At 36.8% G+C, this 16,777-nt stretch overlaps 1 protein-coding gene across 5 annotated transcripts in view; it reads right to left on the reverse strand.

The window, feature by feature from the left end:
• Gabra2 (gamma-aminobutyric acid type A receptor subunit alpha2) overlaps positions 1-16,777 on the reverse strand; it is a 128,772-nt gene that overhangs the window by 71,628 nt on the left and 40,367 nt on the right. For all 5 annotated transcript variants that reach the window (XM_057771928.1, XM_057771925.1, XM_057771924.1 and 2 more), the window contains exon 4: positions 6,186-6,253. In XM_057771928.1, the coding sequence (XP_057627911.1) occupies positions 6,186-6,253 (68 nt within the window). The remainder of the gene's footprint in view (positions 1-6,185; positions 6,254-16,777) is intronic.

A 16,777-nucleotide genomic window follows, 5' to 3' on the forward strand; every position in this document is an offset into this window, starting at 1 on the left:
CCTCTTGTCTGGAAATGTTAACTACTCCCTATACCTTCATTCTTATTTTTTTCCAACTTCTGAAGTCAATTGATCAACAAGTCATCTAATGAATAGATAGAAACTTTCTACATGACTGGCATGTTTCTCTTTTAATACTACTGTCCCAACCCAGGTGACAGAAGCACCTTTGCCAGAAACAGTCCATTTTTAACTCATTTTTTCTTCTCCTGTCACCTGATACCTACAATTAGATTTTGAGGACTACACAGACTCTGTCTATAGATGAATTATACGTCTACCTAATACACATCACTTTTTAGATAAATGCAGAAGACAAGTTTACAATCTTTATCAAATCCCAAAAAGGTGTATATCAATCTCACTTTATGAAGCATTTTTACACATTATTGTACGGGGCAGGAAAACACCTGATGTGTGAAAGTATTCTTTTACTCTAATCTTCACATTCCACTGTACCAATAACTAGCTTATAACTCATTTTTAATTACTAACTTTAAAATGGGCAAACATCATCATTTTGCTTCTGATATGTATCACAAGCCAAGATCCCTAAATCCGCTACATAGCCAAGTGACAATGTGAGCAAGAATAATAAGGAAATCCAATGAGAATTACAGCTCTCTCTACTTCTGAACTACAAAGCATTGAGTTGGCTTCTTAGGAGTTTTGAGATAACATGTTTTGCATTTATAGAGAAGGAAAACAGTATGGCCCAAGCAGATCAATGTAATTAATACATCAAGATCACAGTTAACTGACTGACAGATTTGTTAGTAACATCAAGAAGGCGATAACACAGTGGATGAGAACAAACAATTCTCCAAGATATAGCACTAACACTGAGCATGGAACAATTGCCTGAGCTGTGAATCCTTTTACAGGCATGAGCGCAATGTTTTGTAGTTATACTGCTACTGTAGAAAAACACAAACATGCCATGAAATGTCCACAGATGCAAAAGGAGACATTTGTATGTTTTTTATAGAAAGGACATATTTATTTGTATAGAAAGTTATAGGGGTGGGTCAGGTGTAGGAGAAATTGTTTTAACGTGCATGCCTACTGCAAACTTTGCCCATTATTAGCTACCAGTACATTCTAAAGCTTAATTACCTCCTTACTCATTAATTTTTCAATGTTGAAGTTAAAGGTTTTTTTTTTTTTTGTGAATATTTATCCACATAATTTAATCCATAGCTAACCCATTAACTAGAAGCATATGACATTAATGACTACTTATGTATAATTGCAAGCATTATTACATTTCCCTCACATGGTATTTTGTGCCAATGAGTCCATGAACTTAATATGTACTTTAATCTCTCTAAACACATTTTGAAGAAAGTAGTAATATTCAGTTTATAAATAAGGAAACTGAAGCACAGAAGTAACTTGTTCACAAGCAAATAGCTGTTGGGTCCAACTGTTTATCATCGTTAACAATGTTTTCTGCTTTATGAGTAATTTAGTCATTGTTAGCATTTTATTGAGTTCACATAGTAAATTCCCCATGGTAACAATGTTATCTTCACAGCAGGTATCTTAAGTATTTAAATCATGAGCTAGATTAGAAATATACATAGAGAAATAAAGTCATGCTGTATGAATCCTTCACTCCTATTCTAGTTGGGGTTACTATTTTTTTTTTTTTTTAGGATTTATTTTTTATTTTTTTTTTTATTTTATTTTTTTTTTTACTTATTTATTTATTTTTATTCTTTTTTAATTAAAATTTCCACCTGCTCCCCATTTCCCATTTCCCTCCCCTCCTCCCAAATATTGCCCTCCCCCCACTTCCCTCCCCCTATCCCCACTCTTCTTCTCCTCCCCCCACTCCATTCCCCCTCCCTCTCGATACTGAAGAGCAGTCCAAATTCCCTGCCCTGCGGGAAGACCAAGGTCCTTCTATCTACATCCAGAAAGGTGAGCGTCCAAACAGGCTAAGCTCCCACAAAGCCAGTTCATATAATGTGTGATCCTATAGAAGCTAAATAAGAAAGTGAACCCAAAGAAAATCATATAGTCATCCGCATGGAGAGGAGGAAGTAGACAAGATTCCAGGGCAAAAACTGGGAACTTGCGGGTGAGGTGGCATGGGGCAAAGGGGAAATGGGATGAGAAATATGAGAAGGGGAGGATGGGAGGAGCTCGGAGGATTGGGATGGTTGGGATATAGGAAGGATGGATACGGGAGCAGCGAAGTATATATCCTATCTAAGGGAGCCATCTTAGGGTTGGCAAGAGACTTGACTCTTGAGGGGTTCGCAGGTGTCCAGGAATATGTCCCCAGCTGGTACCTTGGGCAACTAAGGAGAGGGAACCTGAAATGACCCTATCCTATACTGATGAATATCTTGCATATCACCTTAGAACCTTCATCTGGCGATGGATCGAGGTAGAGACAGAGTCTCAATTTGGAGCAACGGTCTGAGCTCTTAAGGTCCAAATGAGGAGCAGAAGGAGGGAGAACATGAGCAAAAAATCAGGACCACGAGGGATGCACCCACCCACTGTGACAGTGGAACTGATTTATTGGGAGCCCACCAAGGCCAGCTGGTCTGGGACTGAATAAGCATGGGTTGATTCCGGACTCTCTGAGCATGGCGGTCAAGTTAAAGGTTTTTAACTTAACTACAGACACCGTAATTAGAATCATTAATTCAGAAGCACAACTTTCTTTGGACAATTACACTGACTAATGAATTTTTTGATAGCTATGTGTTAGCATGTGTCTGTATGACTACGCACATATGAATATGTGTATGTGTGCATGGTGTTTTTCTTTGATTCTTAATTCTTTGTGCTGTGCTGCTATTTCCTCTCAGGCTAATGTCAGAACAAATCTACATCACTTATCTGAACAGGAGAACTTAGGGCTTTAGTTTCTGCTGCAGATTATATAGCTCATTGAAAGAACTGCAGTTAAACTACTAAAAAGGAAGTAAAATATCTTCCTTATTTGTTCTTAATAAATTGCTTCTATGAGACATATGCCTCTGTGTCCTCTTTTACTTGTAGGCTATTAGATGTGTCTGCCTTTCCTTCCCATTTGGGGCATGTCTGTTTTGATTACCACAGACTTTACTAAACACAGTTTAAGCCTGCCTTATTATTTTTCTAACATCTGCAAGAGGAGTATCAAATAAGAATGAAATATTTCATCTCATAATCATAAAAGCCAAGTCCTTTCTCATTAAAAATTGATAACTTTTTTATATTCACTTGCTTCCTGTTTTTATTATTTTTTTGAGAATTTCATGCATGAGTATTAAATTTACAACATTTCCAATTTCTTTTACATCAGATTAACCTTTTCTTGAAGAATTGGAATGTGAGTTTGTATGTTAATGTGAGCGATATTATTTGAATGTATGTTTAATGTATTTATTTATAGATATATTAGTCATGGTTATGTGTATGCATGTGTATACATATATTTTTGAAATAAATTTCCTTTAATTTCACACTTGTTCCCTGGATCTAGACAAATATAACACAGAAGCTTCTCTGTGTCTAAGTGATCTCTTTGCCCATACTCTAAATCATCTTTCTGCCATATTTTATTATGTGTTCCTAAACTCCATATTTTTTTGTCTCACCTCCAAACCTACTCCCTTTTCCTTAATTGGATCAGAAAATGGAGTATGTCAACATTTCCTTTCTCGGCTATGTGATACCTGGTCTAGTCAAGTGAGGTATCTGGAAGAACACTCCAATGCACTTCAAGAGGAGGGAGACTTTCTCCCTGACTCCTTTCATGATTCCTCTCTGGCAACGCTTCCAGGACAAGCAGGTGAGGAGTTTCCAGTCACTAGGAAAGGTAGCCTTAGGAAAAATACATTCCTCACATGTTTCTTCGGGAGCTGAAGCTTGGGCTTCCTGGAGCTTCTGAACCTTCTTCACTGAAGTATGAGCTCACTGCCTTGGAGAAGTGAATTGTTAAGTGTCCTCCTTCATTCCCTGGTTCAAACTGCTTCTCCTCTGCATTCTGTTGTTCTCCATTTCTTCACTCCAAGTGCTATTTTAGCCCTTTCAATGCCTAACAAACCTTTTGATAGTTAATAATGCTTTGTGTTAGATTATCCTGATCAAATTTCTGTTACAGATACTTGTTTTTTTCCTGCCAGTAGGACCAGGATCTATCCTGGAGCCCATTACTGGAGCCCGTTCCCTATGGTGGGATGCCATGCTCACACTTAATGCAGGAGCTTGGTCCTTCCCCAGCTTAATATACCAGAATTTGCTGACTTCTCCTGGGTGCCCTTACCCATTGGGAGGAGTAGATAGAGGGTTGGCTTTGGGGGAGGCAGTGGGCAAGAAGGAGGGTTGGAGGGAGAACTACAGATAAAATATAAAATGAAATAAAAAATAAATTTAAAAATATGTTTGAAATTGAAATGGAATTGCATAAATTTCCCCTTCCCTATCCTCTCACGGCCCCTCTCAGGTACTCTCTCTTCAACACCTGCCATGCACTCAACATACATTTCCAATAGTCTCTTTTTCTGTCTTTGATTATTATTGTTACCTACATACACATATATACATACACAAATATGTTCGTGTAGGTGTGCGTGTGTAAGAGAGAGAGAGGAGGAGGGAGGGAGAGAGGGAGGGAGGGAGGGAGGGAGGGAGGAGAGAGAGAGAGAGAGAGAGAGAGAGAGAGAGAGAGAGAACAAACATAAAACCTGCTATACATCTGTTTTGTTGGTGGTGTATATATGGCTTCAAGGCTGACCACTCAGGACTGGACAACCAGTGAGGGCCCTAATCACTGGAAAATGTGAATTCTCCTCTTCTCCCAAGAGTCTGAAGTTCTTTGCCTGTAGTTCTTGTAAGATCCCAGTAAATTTGCTCCTTCTATGGTAATATGCTCATTGATGTTGAAGCTTAGGTTCTATAGCATGTGTTCTTGATGTTTCAAAACTGTCCCTGTGTCTCTCCCCTGCTGTAGAGAAAGGAACCATTACATTGTCACTTTGGAAGAATTTTTAAAGACCTAACCATTTTTGAGTTAACACCCTGCCCCAAAGTAAAGTTCTCCCCTCAGTCTCACAACCTGTCACCCTATACACCACACAGGTCCTAGAAGACATTAACCCATGTAGAAGACTTATTCTAATGGAAGAAAAAGCAAATCATTTCATTGTAAATGTGATATTTCTGTTCAATCCCAGAAGACAGAGAGATAGCATTGAAATCAATGTTTAAGAGAACCAGATAAGGGTGAATGTTTTGTTTTCCTTTGTTCTTCATCCAGGTGGAAGATATCCAAACTTGTCCATTTCTCTTCTGTATTCTCAGAGTGACAAAAGAAATTGGGAAGAGATGACAATGTGGGGAAGAACAGACACAAAACCAACAAAGGCATCTTTCCTGATTCTCAGTCTCTGGAACTTAAGGTGTTACGGACAGAAGTAGAGGATGCCTGAGGACTGAAAGATATCGTGAGCCTCCAAGTTGACAGAGAAGCAGCATGGGATAAGAGAGGAAGGAGCAAATGGGAGGAAAGGAATCAGGGCAGGTATCATTTGGAAGATGTGGCACAATCTCACATAGCAATAATGAGAAAATATTATTTCAAGAAAATGTTCTATTACACAGGACTATAGTTTGCCATTATAGGGAGGAATGATTACTAACATTTTTACATATAATTAAGAGTTTTTCTTACTCCACCAATTTCCCTCTCACATAGATCTCATTTAAAGAAAAACACATGGACATAAATTCAACAAAATCCAGTAATTTCGACCTTGTAGTTTTCTTTGGTTTGGTTTGCACGTGTTTCTTTTGTGTGCAGACTACAAGACTGATGCATAAGGATATCTTCATGTACCACCACCATTGCTGAGAAGTGGTTACATATGAAGCTCAGTTATATGAAAGCCAAGCAAGTGCTTTAACTCCAGAAAATCATCACCAATAATACAATCGTTTCACTTTAGTTGTGATTATATGCAACATTACATCTAGGTAGGTTATTTGGGGGGGGGGGGGGGACATTCAAGCTTTCATTGTGTTCCACAGAAACCCAAAAACGCATCCTCAACTTTTTTCTCATGTGACCAGACATGAGATATATAAAGACTTATGTGACAATGATAATACATACTTACTCTAAATTACCAACAGTTTCCAATCAGTTAAGAAACATATTTGGTATTTAAAAAAATACTCACCATATCTGTATCTGAGACAGGGCCAAAACTGGTCACGTAGATGTTAGTGAAGACTTCAGTAATACTGTCTAATATGAAAAAGAAATTGGACATAGATTTAAATAGTGAAATCTGCAGGAGAGAAAAGGATCTGAGTACATGTTGTGATAAGGAAGTGGGTGATTGTGACAGTGTCACCACACTCTTTCCAAGCAGTGCTCACAACTAAGAAAAGGTAAACCCAGAAAAGCTTTCCTGTTTCTCCTTAGAAAGCAGGCTTGCTTAGAATTTCTTTTAAAAGGTTATATTGTTCATTATGAATACCTTATTAGGAACCATCTAAAGTAAATTATTTGAGCGAATTTATCATTAACCCTGACAATAGCATGCATACTATTTGATACTCTAAATTTGATGATTAAATAATATTTCAGATGTCATTTCAGGGCTTCTGAAATTCGTAGTTTGCACACAAGAATAAGTATTTCATTTACAAATGAATATATCTTTTCCTAAAATAAAGGAAACAAACTGTTCATATTATAAATAAATGTGATTCATAATCATATATATATAGCCTTAATACTTAATAACATCAGAATTAAAGCAAAACAAATAACTTAAATTTCTATATTTCATTATTTATAAAAAAAAACTTGGTCATTAAATTTCTTTACACCTGCTAGAAATGTTAAGATATAAATGAATTGGATACTAAAATTATGAAACCTATAAATTGTAATAAACAAAAATCATCAATTAAACAGCAGATTTAGATATTCAACTTTAGATTTAAAAAATTAAAGACGCCGTTTGTTTCCATCATCATTGGCTAAATGTCACAGTAAAATTTGTAATTCCACATTTCCCAAATAATAAGGAGCATCAATTTACAAAGGAGTAGTATATGCATATAATTTTGAAAGAAGAAGGCATTCCTTTTAAATAAAAGAATTTTAATACACAGACTCTTAAAATTTTTAAGCTGTTACTGTACTATGTGTTCTTCAAAGGACTTAGTGTAAAATAATTTGCATGTCAAATCTATTTAGTAGATTCCTTGTTACATCCCTATGGTGTATATAATGATGTACAGTAAGCCTTATCACTTACTGCCTTATCAAAAAATTTGTATGGTAGACAGAGCATGGTTTTAAAACCCCACGTACTCTTATTTCTGAATCTTGACACTAAACCCATGCATTGTACTACAATGGATAATAGACATGAGACTAAATGTAGATTCTTATTAACTATGTATTTCCACTTACTGTATGTTCTATGTCAGAGCACAGAGAAAGTGAATCAATTAGCATATTTATTCTACTTTAATATGTGTGCCCATCCATTTCTTAAACTATATTTATTTACTCTACTATATACCTCTCAGCACATAAATACATTGATACAACTTTCCTCCTGACAGTGTCTGAAACACATCCATAGGGTAAAGTTCCTGGTAAGGCACCCGTTCAGAACTACAAGATCCCAAAGTGCTGTGTTTGATTTAATTTTGGTTCCTGCTCAACAAAATTCTGGCACTATTTTTTAACAAAGGTCATGAATTTCCTTTTTTAAACTGAACTACTCAAAGTATGTTGCCATCATGGTCCTATCCTACACGTGCTATTATAAAAAATTATGAAACAAAACCCAAGATTTTATTTTCCTCTTATAATATGTCAATCATGCTACATCATTTATTCAATACATAAATGATATAAACATCAGATATTATAAACATTCAGTTAAAATGTTCCAGGGAAGAGAAATTACAGTATTAAGGAGTTTTTGGATTAACTAGAGAAAATTATTCCCTTTAGTATGGGTAGCAAAGTTGGGGGAGAGAGATGACAAAAATGTGCATGCTAAAGATGGGAGTAACGATTTCTCTTATGTTAATGACAAGCAATGTGCAAAGGGTACTGCTGGCATCTGGTAGCTGTCAAGAGCTGCCAACTAGGAGCAGAAAGGTGTAAGATGAACCTCAGAGGTCTGAATGTATATTAGAAACCCTGAAGATGGGATATAATTGTGTAAAGTTACCAAAAGAATGAACACAGCTGTATGGCTTATTACTTCATAGACCTTGCTGAATAATACAGGCACCAGAAGGGATCCAACTAAAGACATAGAGGGAAGGTGAAAGTCTCTGATGTTGAGTATCAAACAGTTCTCTTTCTGACATCTGAGCCTGGGAAAGTGGCTTTGGAGTAGAGATCTGAGGATTTTTGTGTGAATGGGTGTATAGAGGAATAAACTAGCAACATAAATTAATGGCATATTTTAGTGACAATGACAGACATTTGACAACACCTACCAGCACTCCCAGGTTCTACATCCAAATTGCAATGTGATTTTACCTTCTAGCAAGTAGGGGGAAAAAAAGAATAGAGCAAAAGCGAAATGAGACTATACGATGATATTTTTATGAATCATCTAACACTGATTTGTCTAAGGCCATCTGTAAATTATTCCATGCTTGTATCTACAGATTAGAACAGGATAAAACTGTGTTATTCATGTATATTACAGCATTTTGATTAATTAGATTAGTGGATATCACAAAGTAAGCAAAGGTACCTGCTAGCTGGACAAGACCTTGATCTTTGCATTTTAGGAACCATGAGTCATCCTCGAGTCCTGGCTGTTCTCCGTGAACAGCCTAAGTGAGCTCCTGAGTCAGCCTTCACACTGGCTGTGATCCTTCCTCTCCCAAGTTTTACTAATTGCTTCTCTGCCTTGATGTCTCTATCTAAATGTTACTCTTCTCCAGCCATGCGTGGCTGGTGAGGTTTACCATCTCAGTCATGAAATCTCTCCAATTGAGAAGACCTTAAGTCAGTTAGCTAAATGTTGGTAACAGCTAAGGTAAGAATACCAATACGGTAGTATTGGATGATTCTTTCTAGGAACTCACTGATGTATCTGAAGACTCCACATGTTGGTAGGAATTTTGATTTCCTTTCTCCCTTGGCAGCTTGCAAAGCACCTTTGGATGCTATGAGAGATAGCCCTCATGAAGGAGGCTTCCAGCTAAATTCTGGCTTGATTCCTCCAAGTTCTTAGTCAAACTGTAAGCTATCTTCAAATGCAGAGTCTTCAGGGAAGCAACCAAGTGCAATGGCAATTCTTAATATTTGAGTCTCTTGGATCTCCCTGATGAACAACTCAAAGGCAGTTTACACACACACACACACACACACACACACACAATTTTCAGTACCTTAAGAAAATAAATACTTCCTGCTTTTTCAGATACTCTTAAGTGTTAAACATCTGTCCTTTCTCCTGCTCCCTCTGTATTATCTCCCTCTCTTTCCTCCACCAGTTAAAGACCCCCATTATTTTATTTCCTTTTCATCGCACCTGTGTTCTAATACAGCTTTTTCTCCCTTCCCAGTATGGTCCCTTTCTGTTTCATCGATCCCTACAGTTATTTCAAGTTTTATATTTAAATTTGAAGATGTTGAGCTATGATCCATTAAAAAGAGGAAACATATGGCATTTTTTCTGAGTCTGGATTACTCCACTGAGTCTCAAAGTAAGTAGGATCACAATAGAGAGGGTTGGCAATATTGGTTCCAGAGAACCAAGGTGCTTGTTGGTCTTCTAAAATGACAAGGAGTTGCACCCATGAAAACTCAACAATATGTGGTCTACATAAGGCAGGCAACGAATAGCTACTGATTGATAGTTAAGTCAGTGGTCTCCAGGGACCAGTCCCACATTTGGTCAGACAATCCCAAGTGGGATTTTTAGATTCCTCTTTGTTTTCTAATGAGAGATAGTGAAAGAAGTTGTGTATCTGGGTGAATGGGAAGGTGGAAAAAATATGGGAGGAGCTGGGGGGAAAGGAAACCATAAAAGATTAATATCTGAGAGTAAAATGTAAACAAAGCAAAATGTCCATGAAGAATGTATATCAGAGAGGAGGGGAAATTTTTAAAGTTTTAAGTACTAAAAGAAGGTGACAGTTGTCACTGCTAAGAGAAGGATCTTGAGAAAAGATATACAAATCAGTTTCACTCTTTTTGTGTATTCAGTGATGATAACCATTCTCTAAGACAGCAAAATTCAGGGAAGATATTTCTGGTTGAGGATTCCACAGGCCAATGTCAAGTCCTGCAAACAGGCTAGGTTCATGATGATCAGTATAGCAAATAACTGAAACATCACACAGGAATAAAAGGCAGAAGTTTCTATCAAAAAAGAACCAATCAACTATAATTAGAACAAGATCACTAAATTTAAGGCAGCACGGAACTGCCAGGAAAAACTTGAAATCATATAGTAATATCTAATAAGAAATGCTATGTTCTCATTAAAAGTGTGGCTAAGCTGGGTGGGTCAGAGGAGAGTGCATATATTTTAATCAATGTAGACAATGCCCCCCCCCTCTCTCTCTCTCACACACACACACACACACACACACACACACACGCATACAATGAGACCGAGCACAAGAAAAGCCAAAACAAACAGAACACAGATTTGTCTTTTTTTTAAAAGTGATGTTAGTGAAATGACTTTTTGGTCTGATAACTAGAAACAACCTTTAGAGGCTGAAAATGAATGATTTCTGTAGGGCTGTCCCCTCATAAAACAAGGCTGAATGGAAAGTAAATGGCTGGTGAGACATGGGGAGAGAAAGTAGACAACTCTCCTCCTAAAAGCTTGTCAAAATGGATTTCAAGTGAAATCACTGGTAGTCGGCATTGTGTAATGCAGTATACAATACCACTCAATTTTTTTTTAAAAAAAAAAAAAGGAAAGAAGAAAAAACCTAACACTTGGCAAGAGCAAAAACATGTTTTCCATAAAAGATTAATAATTTGGGAGGTTGTTCTTTGTAATGTGTTTTCTTTTCCATCCTCTCCCAGTACAAACACATAAATACTAAAATTTATTTTCTCAAAATAAATATAGAGTATTCAAGATTAGAAATGATTAAAATATATAATAGGATAAAGTATAATAGTGTAAAACAGTTCTGAGAGCTTTACATGCAGCAAATAAAGTTATTGTAGGCAACTCTTTAAGCCCAATCAAACAAATAACTCATTTACGGTAAAGACTTACTCCCTTAGATCCCTGTTGTGGGATCCAGGGAACTTGCTATAGCCATGGATATATGCAACTGTACTATTTATAAGTACCATCTTGTGTATATTGCATCTTTGACACTTCTAAATTTGGTATTAACCAAATTACAATAAATACTGAACAGTCGTGAACATGGAATAATCATCTTCAGCATATTTCCAATTTCATGTTAACAGAAACACATTCATAATGGACACTTTGAGAAATGCAAGCTAAGTTTCTACAGTCCTACTGTAAGAGTCTGTAAATGCAGATTTTGTAGAAAGTGTTATTTTCAGTCATTGCAGAATTTTCCTTGCATGAATTATGAGGCTATTACTAATCTCTTCCTGTCCTGTGACGAACACTATAGTCTTACATTTTCAGGGATTTAAGGGTCTACATGAATTTACCTACTGGGAAAGAGGAAGGTGGGAAGGATTTTCTAATTCAAACATACTACCATTCAAATACACAGATGGAGCAGGTAGAAGGAAGTGAAGGTGTTTAAGATGTGCTCCAGGGCATGCATCTTTTCAACAGGTATGCTGATATTTCACAATAATCTATATTACGAAGACCTACCGCATGATCCATTGCTGTTACTCTAGAGCAATGATCATGTTATAGGAATGCTGCTTCCATTCCTCTCTCTTGCAGTCTATGCTTTGACTTTTAGAAAATATTACAGAGTTTCAACTTAAATAATGTAAAATTAAACATTAAAATTTTGCGACTCGGTGATTTCCATTGTAACAATCAGTCACAGTTCTCCCTTCACCAGGGTTCTGAAAACAATTACTTACTTATTTTTGATAAATCTTTTATCTCTATAGATATTTTCCTTTGGACTAAATTCCATTTTGCAGAATTTCTTTAATTCCTAGGTTTTAGAGTATTTGTATCATGAAATATATTCAATTAATTACTTTCTGAGAAAAAGTATCCCACTATAGCACAAATTGGCCTGGAACTCAGTATTAGCTGAAGCTGACCCTAAACTCACGATGATTCTCTTGCCTTGGCCTCTTGAATACAGGAATTACAGGTGTGAACCACCTCTACATTTAAGATAATAAATGCATTTTCTCCATTATTTGTTCATTTTCATTCATGCCAAAATATTTTGAAATTCTCATTCATTTAACTCTTTTTAGATTTTGCTCTTATACATGTGAAAAAATACTGCTCTCTCTCTCTGCATGACTTCCTTTATTTTTGTTTTGATTTCTAATTTCAATCTTTTGTAATTAGAAAGTATACAACCTGTGGTTTTATTTTTCTTAAATTTATTGCACCTGACTTTTGATCTAAATTTAATGTACTTAGTTAGAGAAAAATTCATGTGGAGAGTAGCTGAACATGTATTGTCATGAGCATGGCTATGTGGAGGAATGTAATGTTTAAGACTACAATGGCCAAGGGTTCCCTGAATCAGTCTCTAGGAATGTCAAAATTATCTGAGTAAGGATTAGCGAATATGATTACTACCTTTGATATTTAGCTAAAACCAATACATGCAGACACTGTAGGTAACTTCCTCCTCACACGTGATGGTGACCGGTGTCTCCTCCCCTACAGATAACTCTACAGAGATTAACTAGCCCAGCTCTGCTATTTCTGATCTATACAATAAACCTGAAGAGTTTCCAGGTACCTCTTACCCAAAGCTCACCAGATCCCAGCTTTTCTGATAAGTCTTCATTCTTGTTTTTCCATTCAGGTCAATCCCTAAGCCATGAGGGCCACAGAATAGGCATGTGCAGTTGACAAAGAATTTGTATTCTGTTGTTGTTGGCAGTCATGGGCCATAGATATTGAGTCTAGTTGGTTTGCACCATTTAAAGTCTCTATTTCCTTTGTAATGAATAAATGTGGAAATACAGAGCCCTGAATATTATATTTGAAATATCTGTTTTTTCTTTTAAATGTTTGTACCAAATTTCTAAGATTCTTAATTTTATTTTTATTATACCAGTCTTTTTAGCATGTAGTTTTAACTACATTTCTATGACAGAATTATGAGCTGTTTTATCAATTATTGACAAGGCAGGTATTGCCTTAGCTTTCTCAGAATTATTTTATTGGAATTAACATCGACTTAATGCTAATAGTCTAGGAGAGCTGCCTCTTCACCAACCCTGAAAAGAGTAATCCCAGTGGCCTGAACCAACCAGTTCAGCTACCACACAGACCTACATCCTGGGCCACAGGTTTGTCCACCCTAATATCTACCACATCTTTGACCTGCTGAAGTGTGTGAAGGAATTGGTTCTGCAGAAAGATAAGCACAAAATTCCCATGACTGGAGGAACAACAGGATATCTGAGAGGAGCTTTGGTGAGTGTCCAGGGATGACGCTGTGCCAGAGGCCTTGAACCACACCAAGGTCTCATTGCAATGAACATTTTGAGTGTGGGGTTAATTGAAGAAAAGGATATATTGTGTGAAGAGGTGTTGGAAATATGGAAGAGGAAGGTGGGTGGTTTTTTGGTCTTGTTTTGATTTTAATTGATTGGGGGTTCTTCTGGAGGTGAATGCTGCAGAGGTGAGGGGAGGATATGGAGGGACTGGGATGTGAGTAGGATTGGGTTGCATACAGTGAAATTCCCAAAGAATCAGTAAAGAATTATGTTATTAAAAAAATGTTTGTTCCATTGACAGTTTGCTCTAGACAGCCCTCAGTTACGTGGATTGAGTCAAAGAACGGGCATCTTTATACATCTTCAGATCAGGAACACTATACAGCCCTCGGGTTAGAGAACTGTTTTGAAGTGAAATAGGAAGATCTTAAGACAACAATATCATTTACTCAATTGTTGTCTCAGCTGCATAATGACTTTCTGTTTGTTTTTGAGTGTGAGGAATCTTGAATTGTTGTCTAAAGTGGTAGGATATTGCAGTAAAGGTTATTTTAGTTTACATATAAAGCTGGCTTCCCTGTTTCCTTGCATGAGTCATAATTCTTTAGCTGAAAACTTGACATTTTGGCTATTATAATATGGGAACTGCAAATCAGAAATTCACCTCACCTTTCATTACATGTGTTACCATTTCTTACTTTTACTGGCTTTTTTTTGTTTTTTTTGGGGGGGGGGGGGGGCTTTATAAGACTATTTCTGCAAAGATATATTCTCTTCACATTCAGTCCACGGATATGTTAAGACTCTTAGTCCAAAGAAGTGTGTGTAAGGTCACGTGGGAGACACAATGATGCCTTCAGCACTCCTAGGTGATTTATAGCTCTATCTGGGCCTTCACTTCCTGCATATACAACAACCAAGGCCACATTGAATTGACGATAAGGACCTTGCCAGTTTGTCCCAAAGTACATGAAATAAATCTGCCTTGTAGTATGGCATTTTAGGTTTTCAGAACTATAAGTGAAGTTTTACCCCCCCCCCCTCCATTATCACCTGAATTTCACTTTATTTTTTTTTTCCATTTTAAGGGTTTTCATTGGGTTCTTCTTAACTCCAGCTGGTATCTCTTAAAAATAGCTGTGAACCAAAACAAAAGCTGCTGATTTTTCTTTCTAGTACATGTCTTGATAATAGTGTTACCTGCACGAAGTCAACAGTGTCAAATTAAACAAAGAGAAGCCCTGAGAATGAACACATGGTCTGAAAGAAATCATTTTTCTGGAGACGGTAATTTGTAAGGGAAGCTCTGCTTCACTCTCCAGTGATTTGTGGGGTGTTGCATTTCAAGGCGTGGATAGTTACAAGACTGGTAGTTTTCAAATTGAGCATGTAACACAGAAAAGTAGACAGGATAATAAAAGCGAAATGCCAGAGAAAACAATAGATTTATTGTGCTACCTCCAGTTTCTCTTCTAAATCGTCCTGGGATTGTTACAAGCTTCTGGTTAATTTCCAGAGATCTGTGAAAGTCAATTATATAACTTTTGTCACTGTTCTTGCTGGCTTTTTTTTTTTTTTTTTTTTTTTTTTTTGCAGGGGAAGATTTCTTGAGCACCTCATTCTGCTGCTCCATAAGTATTTTATCCACTGGCTCTTCTTAAATCATAAATGAGATTGTACCACTTCACTTCACAACAGCCTAGAATATCTCTTTATCTTACTGGAAACAAAAGCTACGATCTTAAGACTGCTAATGTATATAATACTTGATGACTACGGTGTAGCCTTTTCTTCTGCTACTGTTCAATGGTCTGTTTCGTTTACATCCTGGCTAGTCATCAAACATTGTTGGTCTTTGCGGGCATCTGAGAGATCCTATTTTCACATTCACAGTTTACTGTCTAACCTCACTTAGGTCTATTTGTGTTCCTTATTTATTTCAACTAATATTTATATAGGACGGACTACATTCTAGCCACTTTCTAACAATTTAGAAAAATAATATTTGAGTTCTTTTCTCAGACATCAGCTACCTTTTTCAATGAGCTGTAGCTAATTCATGGCACTCTAATTCATGAGCTCTCTAATTCATGGTACCCCCTCCCTTTATCATGAGTACTTCTTTACCTTCTTTACTTTAAAGTTATGTCCCACAAAATTTTGTAAAATGTTTGTAAAATTGCAAATCTCTACTAAAAATAACATCTTACAACATTTTGCAGTTTTTTTATGTATTATCTTCACTGCTTATGGTGAAAACGTAAAAGGCAATTGTACTTCCGTCTTGTACTTCACTGGGTTCATGTGAAACTTAAGTCCTCTATCAAGAGAGATAATAAACACTTCTGGCCAGTAAACATTGTCCAACGAGGTTAGGGATCACTTTGACACTGTTATTTTATACTAAAATAGTAGAGTCTGGGAAGTAAATTAGTTAAATCAGAGATCAGACCAACAAAGAAAAAGAAAACAGTTCCACAATTTAAAGAAATCAGAAAAAAAGAGCCAAAATTTGTGTCGAGAAAGAAAATGCTTGTCGATAGTGAAATAAAAAAACAGCAGAGAATATTGTACTTCAAAGACGTTGTGTAGTGAAGTAAAAAAAAAAAAATACAGCAGAGAATATTGTAACCCAAAATGCTGTGAATCAAAGTTCCTGGAAAGAAATACCACCTCACATTGAACTTTCTACAAAGGCAATGAACAGCTTAGAACAATGATTGTTCTAATATTGCAAATTCAGAACCAAATTATATTAGGCTATTTTTAGCCCCCCGTAATAACCATTACTTGTCCACCACTGTGTCTGATCTAGCATCCTTGTGACTGTGGTCAAGTCATTTTGGGATGTACAAACAGACCCCTAGCTTCCACCAGCCCAGAAGCTAACGATGTCATCAGGTAGCATCTGAAGTCAGTAATAGAGATTCCCTTAGGTGGAGCTTGGTGAACCCGGTGGAAGAGGGGGAAAAGGATCCTAGGAACTAAAGAGGTCACCAGGAGAACATGGCCCACAGAATCAACTGAGCAGGGCTCAAAGGGGTCACAGAGACTTTAGCAGCAGTCATGGAGCCTGAATGGATCTGTACTAGAATCCAATCTGACAGGCATTCTGGATGGAACTAAGGAGTGGGGCTGTAGTCAGCTCTGGCATAATTATAGTCA

The sequence above is a fragment of the Chionomys nivalis genome, chromosome 6, assembly GCF_950005125.1.
Source record: "Chionomys nivalis chromosome 6, mChiNiv1.1, whole genome shotgun sequence".
Taxonomy (NCBI): domain Eukaryota; kingdom Metazoa; phylum Chordata; class Mammalia; order Rodentia; family Cricetidae; genus Chionomys; species Chionomys nivalis.